At 41.9% G+C, this 8,158-nt stretch overlaps 1 protein-coding gene across 1 annotated transcript in view; it reads right to left on the reverse strand.

Annotated features, from left to right (window-relative positions):
- The window catches only part of RAB1A (RAB1A, member RAS oncogene family), a 30,899-nt gene extending 26,314 nt beyond the window's left edge, over nt 1-4,585 (reverse strand). Inside the window, exon 1 of the mRNA XM_043603519.1 lies at nt 4,172-4,585. Within this exon, the coding sequence (XP_043459454.1) occupies nt 4,172-4,194 (23 nt within the window). The 5' untranslated portion in view covers nt 4,195-4,585. The remainder of the gene's footprint in view (nt 1-4,171) is intronic.
- Nucleotides 4,586-8,158: the final 3,573 nt, after the last annotated feature.

Here is an 8,158-nt window from a genome sequence, read left to right on the forward strand (position 1 = left end):
AGATTCTACATAGCTGCCGGAAACACACGCCCCAAAAAAATCACACATGCTGATTCTCTACAGAAATTAAGAAAGTATATTCTGGATGGTGAGAATACTGGTTATTTTTCTTCTTTAAACTTTTCTGAATTTTTCAAACCATTACCAACACCACCCAAAACTCATCAAGACAACCAAAAAAAGGCAACTTACTTTAGTTGATTTCTTTTCTAATAAAAAAAGTTCTAAAAAAAAAGTGTATGAAAGCCAATTATGACATACTTATTACTGTCAGATAACAAAACATATTAAGTTGCTTTTACTTTCAAACTCTTATGTTAAAAGTGCAGGCAGAAAAAAAAAAAAGAAAGAAAGAAAAAGGCAAATGTTCATTAAGTCTACTATTATTAGTCTCCTGTTAGAAGAGCAAAGTTTGAAAGACTGATTAAATCCTGAGCCATGATCTCAAACATCATTCGGAAGCCGTGTTAAAACATAAACAAGGCATTTACTATAAAACTTTTTTTTTAAATGTTTATTTATTTTTGAGACAGAGAGAGACAGAGCATGAACGGGGGAGGAGCAGAGAGAGAGAGGGAGACACAGAATCCGAAGCAGGCTCCAGGCTCTGAGCTGTCAGCACAGAGCCCGACGCGGGGCTCGAACTCACGGACCATGAGATCGTGACCTGAGCCGAAGTCGGACGCTTAACCGACTGAGCCACCCAGGGTCCCCACTATAAAATTTTTCTACATTAAAGAACTACAGGTGATCCAAGAAGACTACTATAGTCCTTCCTATTGTAGTTAATTGGTATATCCATAAGTACCCACACTTTATTTTTAACACACTCCTTACAGATGAAGTAGCCAAAATGGTTTTCTTGACACTAAAAAATCCACCAAAAGCTTATGGATTAGAAAAAAATGTTTCTGGTATGACAATAATGCTAAGTATTTCTTAACCAGTGTGCTGAAATAATCACTGCCTGCTTCACCACCTAGCTCAAAAAATCTTCAGATCTCCAGAAAAAAAGAAGGATTTGATCTTTTCACCTACTTTCCCCACTATTCAGATTCCACTTCCAGTTGCTTTTTCTTTTTGTTTGTACTTGAAATTCACAAATCAGTCATTACCCTTAATTTCTGCCATAAAGATAACCCAGGGTTGTCATTTCTCCCATATTAGCCAAATAATGTAGAAAGTAGTCAAAGGGACAGCTTAAAATTTAATCTTTGGCTGCTATATTTCTCATTCTCCTCCTCCCAAACCAAGTTTACAACTAAAAGATCATAAAGTAAAAGCATTCAATAAAAAAGCTACCAACAGGCAATCTTATATGTCGATCAATAATCTAAAAAAACCCTGTTCCTTCTGAAAGAACCAAATTTTTTCTTTTATCAAGAACCCATTTTCATTTTACCAAATTCAGTGGCACCCATGAAGCAGATTTTAAAAGTTTCTAAAAGGAATAAGATAAATTAGATGATAAACCAAAAACAAGGAATATTTAGAGAGCACTTTTAAACATTATCTAGTGTTCTACCCTTTCACATCAACATACGTGTATGCCAAAATACACACGTATTGTAACGTATATTATACCTAACATATACGGCTATAAGTATAAGCTGTTAAGACAACACCATAGAATTGTGAAAGCACTCACCCATTAAAAGTTTTAATTTAAGAAAAAATAAAAGATTTTAAAGTTTAGAACAGGTACTAAAGTAAATAGACTTATAAGAATTTTTGTTCTTTTCTCTATTTTCCGATTTTTCACTAACTACTTTTATGATGGTTAACTTCATTAAAGACAAAAAGAAAAAACGCAAGTCACACTGTTAAAAATCTGCTTGCTGCTTGCCCTTGTGACCTTCCCTAATAAAATACCCATCACCTCCTCTCCAAGTAATTTTCACTAATGCTCTTCAAAGGTTTTCCCAACTCCTATTTTATTAGACACAGTCTAGACTAGAAGTATAATTGGCCAGTTACGGGCATACTCGATAGCAGAAAAAGTATAAAAATGACTTCTGGGTTTGATCCTGTTGAGATCATTAACGGATGGTTTGGCACTTACTTAAGAATTACTATCATTGCCATTTATTAACCATTTTCCTTTCTTCCCCCTTGAAAAATCCTCCCCACTCCCTAGAGCTTCTCTAAATCTACTGCTAATAATTCTCTCACAAGCCTCTTTTCTATAAATTCTTCCTGAACCCAACTGCCCAACCACAACCCTCCACCCTCCTGTGAACTCTTGTTGCTCCTATCCATGCTGCACATCTGGAATGAGCTCTACTGGCATTTACCAAACTATTTTCTATATTCCATTATAAACTCCTTAAGGGTAAGGATTATATTCCTAAATCCTAGCACTACTAGAATGTCACACATGATAATGACATGACACACACCACCTGGAGTGCTCTTCTTTTGCATACACTTGAATCTCACAACTACCCTGATAGGAATACTGACTGCTATCCTATTTTATAGAAGGAGAAACAAATTCAGAGGCCAAATAATTTGTCATGGTTCTGTTAAACTAATCTTCAAAATCTATTTATAGTACTAAATATATTCAGCATATAGAAGGAACTCCCCTAATGGACAAGGTTTACAAGTCTCCATAAAGTGACAAATCCATGTACTTTATTGTTGCCAGGAAAACCACCAAATTAGGATCCTCAAGTTCAACTCTCCCTAATTGTGCAAAACCAACTTTGTCCTAGGAGTCTGATAAAGAAATTAAAAACTGCCAACATAGCAAACATGGCACTATGGGAACACGATCCTCAATTTCTTAAAGTATATAAAATTTTAATGAAATAGAATGGCTTCTGTTTAGTGCAAAAGGGGACATTTCAGCATCAAACCACCGTATTACAAAACTTGAAGTCAGAATGCATTTTGCAAGAACCATGTGACACACACATGACAGTCAGCTAAACTGATGGGTAGACCTTTTAGGGGAACTGTTAGCACTAACTGACCAAAGAAGCAAATAAAGTCAACTTTTAAAATACTGACTTTTGCTTTAAAAAAAAAAAAATCCCTCTCTACCCCAAAGCCTTCTGATGCTGAAGAACACCAATTAAATCTCCTCCATTCATTAATTTATATATGTACGCTGAAGGAGGACTTTTTTTTTTTAAAGGGCCATTAAAGAGCGCCCAAAGAAGTCTTCCCAAGAAAAGTGAACACCAGTTCCCAGGAAAGGTGCCAGGTGTGTCACATATGCTGTGGTGACTTCTTGAGTAAAAAAAAGAAATGCATTAACTTTTCATGACACGTCATGGAACCCCATTCCCTATCTTCGAGCATTCAAGAAGGTAATCCAAAACCTACAGATCATAGAGCCCATTCGTTTCTCTTTCAACTTGACAGCAGTCTTCCTTTAGTTTGATAACATCAGAAAAATGTTCCTACGTCTTAGTTGTTTTTCTTTTCTCGACCTACACAAGACAAAATGACTTCAGTGTCCTCTAAAAAAAAAAAAAAAAAAAAAAGGCAATGGGCCCCGTGAGTTCTTGAAGAACCCCAGGGAATAAGTTAAAAAAAAAAAAAACTAAACTAAAAATGTAAAATAAAATCTCTTCTCACCATCTACTCATTCCCCTCAATCCCACGCAGTGGGAAAAGCATCCATATTACCTGCAGCCTGGCCGGGAGAGTGAAAGAAAGAGCCAACAAGCTCAAGATTTACAAGTAAAGCAGGTTTCCACCCTGACGATTCTGACAGCTCTGCAGAGTGCGGGCGCAGGGTCTGACAGTGCCCTCTAGGACAGCTCTCCCAGTCTATCCTCTCCCCCCTTAAAAATAAGTCTTCCTTCAAAAGTCACTGCCTCTGCGAGAAACTACCCCCCTTCCCGCCGCCCCACCACCGACTCCCAAACTCCCCAACCCCCTCAACAGACTATTCCTCTGCACCGGCCCGGCACTGAGGGCTTCCAACCAGACCCGGTCCAGGCCCAGGCGGCTCACCCCTCCGACCCGACCCCTCCCCCCGGCCACCCCTCTTCCGTCAGACAATAGGGCCCGACTCCGGGCCACCAGCATCTCCTGCCTTACCACCCTCACCTCACCCTGGCCGAGGCCCTCACTCCCGCCTCAGCCCTCTTCGCCCCTCTTAAGCTTTTCCAAGCAGGCCCACGGACCCAGCCGACCGGTGCTCTCCTGCACTCACTATTCGGGATTCATGCTGGACATGTCACTGCAGCTGCCGCCGCCGCCACCGCCGCCCTTGCTGCTGCAGCCGCCGCCCTGACTCTCCGCGCCACGGGTAATCGAGGGAAAGGAATGAGATAGGCTGTTCCGGGAGAGCAAACGTCTTCCCCCACTCCGTCCCCTAAGAACACAATCAGCAGCCGCCGCCACTCAGCTATCGCTTCCACCCAAAATGGCCGCTGGCGAACCAGGAAATAGGAAAGCCTTAGACCGAGGGGTCTTTACACAGCCCAAAGGGCGGCCGCACCGCGTGGCACGCCGGGAAAGAGAGTTCGAACCCACAGCGGGAGCCGGAGACGGACGGTGTGGTGTGTCAACCAGGACTCAACTTCCCGCCACACCCCGCGCCTCTGGCGCATGCGTACTTGAGAGCTTGTCGCTCGCCCCATTCCTCACTCTCTCACCTCCCCACCCTCTTGCCCCTCCCTGGTCCCCGCCCCGCTGACTCGCTGGCTTGGACTTCGCTCGGACTCCCCCTAGCGGATTGGCTAAGACCGAGCGGCCCTGGTGATGTCATCAGTGAGACGTGGCAGCCGGACGAGTCAGCCCCCCCAAGGGGGAGGGGGAGGGGAGGGACAGAGGGCGGTGCCGGCCAAGGCTGGAGGATGAGGGTGGGGGGTGATCTGGGGACTCCCAAAGGTGAGGAGAGAAGGGTAGAAACCAGAGGGACTGCTTTAGAGCGGAGGCTGCGAGGACGGGCAGGCTGGAGGACCTGCCTGGCGGGTCCGCCTGGCGGGTCCTTCCGCCTATGCGTCTTTTGCTGGCCTGACCAGCCTGAGGCTGGAGCTTTCCAGTTGATCCCAGGACGTCCGCGTTAAGGACGGAAGAGGAATTGAGGGGCGTCTGTTCACAAGTTCGGGCCTCTGGAGAACACGGAGCCGTTCTTTCAGTTCACTTCCTCACTCACCCAACCTTACTGGGTCTGTTTATCGTCTAGTGTTGGTTGCAGACACTATTTTCTTTTTTCATTTCTTACCATTTCCTTTACACCCCGGCTCTGATCACCTCAGCCTGGATGTTACAGTAGCCTCCAAGTGGACTGCCTCTATCTCTTCTTTGTCCCAGACATTTGCAAACGCAGCCAGATTTATCTTCCTGAAACAGCAGTTCCATAACAAACCCTTAATTTTCAATGGTTCCACTATTCGTGGATGCGATGCAGCCCAAAGTCAGCCAGAAATTCAAGGTCTTCCTGCTCTGGCCCAAGGCTTCAGGTTGAACTGTAATTTTAGTTGTTATTTAATGCTGAGCTGTTCTGCAAGATAGAAAAATAATAAGCGATGGAAACATGCAATTCATCACTACATAATGCCTAGAAACTCTGGGAGTAATATTAACATTTTAAAAACCTAATAGTCTTAACTCTTTAATCAGCTCAGGAATTTAAATCTCCACTAAACTTTAACATATTATCTTGGGTTATTTAATTGCAAAGGGCATAGTATAATACATTGTCCAAAGTTTATCTTCCAACTTGTTCTAAGAACCAAGAAAATTATCTCCCAAGAGCGATTGCAAAATCACTTTAAATTCCCATGACACCGTAATACAGAAGGAAGGCAGTTCTTAATACCCACTTACTAACTATACCCCTTAGCCCCAAAATTCTGCCATGTGCCTCAGCTGACAACCTCATCAAATAGCACACTAGAGTTCCTTCACATCATACTGGCTTCAGAAATGAACATGGTGGCCACACCAGCAGAAAGAAGTACCTTGAACTGATAGACCTCAAAAAAAAAAAAAAAAAGTTTATTACCCTGGACTCTTGTCCTTTCTTGCTTATTGTGATTTCACAGAAGAACAACTGCAAAGAACTTATCCTGAACTAAAAATAGTTTTTAACCTGCCCCTTCCCTTGGAAGTATACCCCTAAACTTCCTTTAATTATCTATTTCCTTTCCCAACAAAGAGTTACTTCCTACTTACTTTTAACTTCAGTGAAAGAGTAGTTGTGAGAATTAAATAAAACAGTATAAAGCATATAACACTATGACTATGGGTTACTTAGCATTACCTTTCTCCTTCCTTTAACTCCCTCGGAAGTTTTAAGTGCATGTGCTGTACACTAAGAACAAAACATCTCATATCTCAGTTATGATGGTGTGATATGCAAGGACATCAGAGACAGCTTAGCCTGGGATTGGTGGGTGGTTGTTTCCTACCCACTAGCAAAACTTAGGTCACTTACATTAAGACTTCCTTGGGGCACCTGGGTGGCTCAGTTGGTTAAGTGTTCCACTTTGGCTCAGGTCATGATCTCATGGTTTGTGAGTTCGAGCCCCGTGTCGGGCTCCGTGCTGACAGCTCAGAGCCTGGAGCCTGCTTTGGATTCTGTGTCTCCCTCTCTCTCTGACCCTTCCCTGCACATGCTCTGTCGTTCTATCTTACAAAAATAAATAAACATTCAAAAAAATTAAAAAAAAAAAAAAGACTTCCTTCCCAAACTTAGAGTGTCCGTCTTGCTGATTCAAACTTCAATATATTTTATGTTTAGGTGTTTAACTGCTTTTGTAGCTCGGATTAAGAAGTCAGAATAATTCATTAAACTAGTGTGTACCCTGTCAATTGCCCCACTGCTGAATCAGAATTCTCCTAGGCCTATTTGTCCATTTATTCTTTGGCTCATTCTTTTCTTCCTTTATTTTTTCTTTCCTTCCTTCCTTTCTTCTAGTCTTCCTTTCTTTCCCTTTTCTTCCCTTTTTTATTTATCAAATATTTGTGACCTGGCACATAATGAATGTGTTTGGAACTTGTGCTTGGAACCATAAGCAATGCAAAGGTGAATGATTATAGCTCTCTGCCTGCAAGTAGATTACAACCCCGTGAAAGAAAGATGTGTACACAAATGAAGCCCATAGGGGGAAATGCTATTTAAATGATATAAGGTGTATAAGGACAAAAAAACAGACCAGTGATTGCCAGGAACTAGGAATGGGAGGAGGGAATTGTCTATAAAGAGACACAGGAAACTTTTTGGTTTCACTAAAATACTCTATAACTTCATTGTGGTAATGATAAGTTACTCAACTATGTATGCTTGTCAAAACTCATAGAAATATACACTTTAAAAGGGGTGAATTTTTCTGTGTATAAATTATATCTCAGTTATGAACCTGACTTTCAAAAAAACGATATGAGCTGAAAGTACAGAGGAAGGAAACAATTCTCACTCAGACTATTAGGAATGTTTTCACGAAGAAGGTGACATTTGAATCAGGCCTCGAAAAAAATAAAATACTGATTATTGGCAGAAATGGGGGAGAGGGAGCCATTTATCCTAGAATGACAAAAGAATGTGAGCATAACCACAGAAGTGTGAAGATGCACATGTTTAAGAAATAGAAATCACAGTTTCCATAGTAGAAAAGGGAGGAGGTGTTTAGGTTAAGGCAAGTAATGGGGGCCCCCAAATGCCTGCTAAGGAGTTTCAACTTTGTTCAATAGGTCATGGAGAGAGCCAAGAAAAGTTCTGAGAAGGAAAGTGAGGTGATCAGCTCAGTTATTTATTTATTTATTTATTGTTTTTATTTATTATTTTTTTTTCCAGCTCAGTGTTCTAAAAGGAGCACTTTGGAGTTCTGTGGAGACTGGAGATAGGGAGATTAGTTAAAAGGTAATTAGATTCACTTAGGCAAGAGATGATGTGTCCTGACCTAGGGCAAATTGCATCCAGAATGGAAGGAGAGGAGACCCCAGAGAGAATAGAACCTGAAGGTGTGGAGGGAGGAGAGGAGCTCAAAAGTGACTCAGAGACATCCAGTTTACCTGCCAGCATGGAAACCAAGGCCCCAATTAAAGCCAGAGAACCGAAGAGAGGGGCATTGGAGAGGGTGCAGGTGGAAGACTGGCAGTGCTATGCAGTTTGAGGGCAAAGTTAAAGCTGCCCTGGGTAGAAGTGCTAGAATGACCAGAAATTTTTCCCCTTCTATATCAGCAAACACAC

This window comes from Prionailurus bengalensis, chromosome A3, assembly GCF_016509475.1.
Source record: "Prionailurus bengalensis isolate Pbe53 chromosome A3, Fcat_Pben_1.1_paternal_pri, whole genome shotgun sequence".
NCBI classification, from domain to species: Eukaryota; Metazoa; Chordata; class Mammalia; order Carnivora; family Felidae; genus Prionailurus; species Prionailurus bengalensis.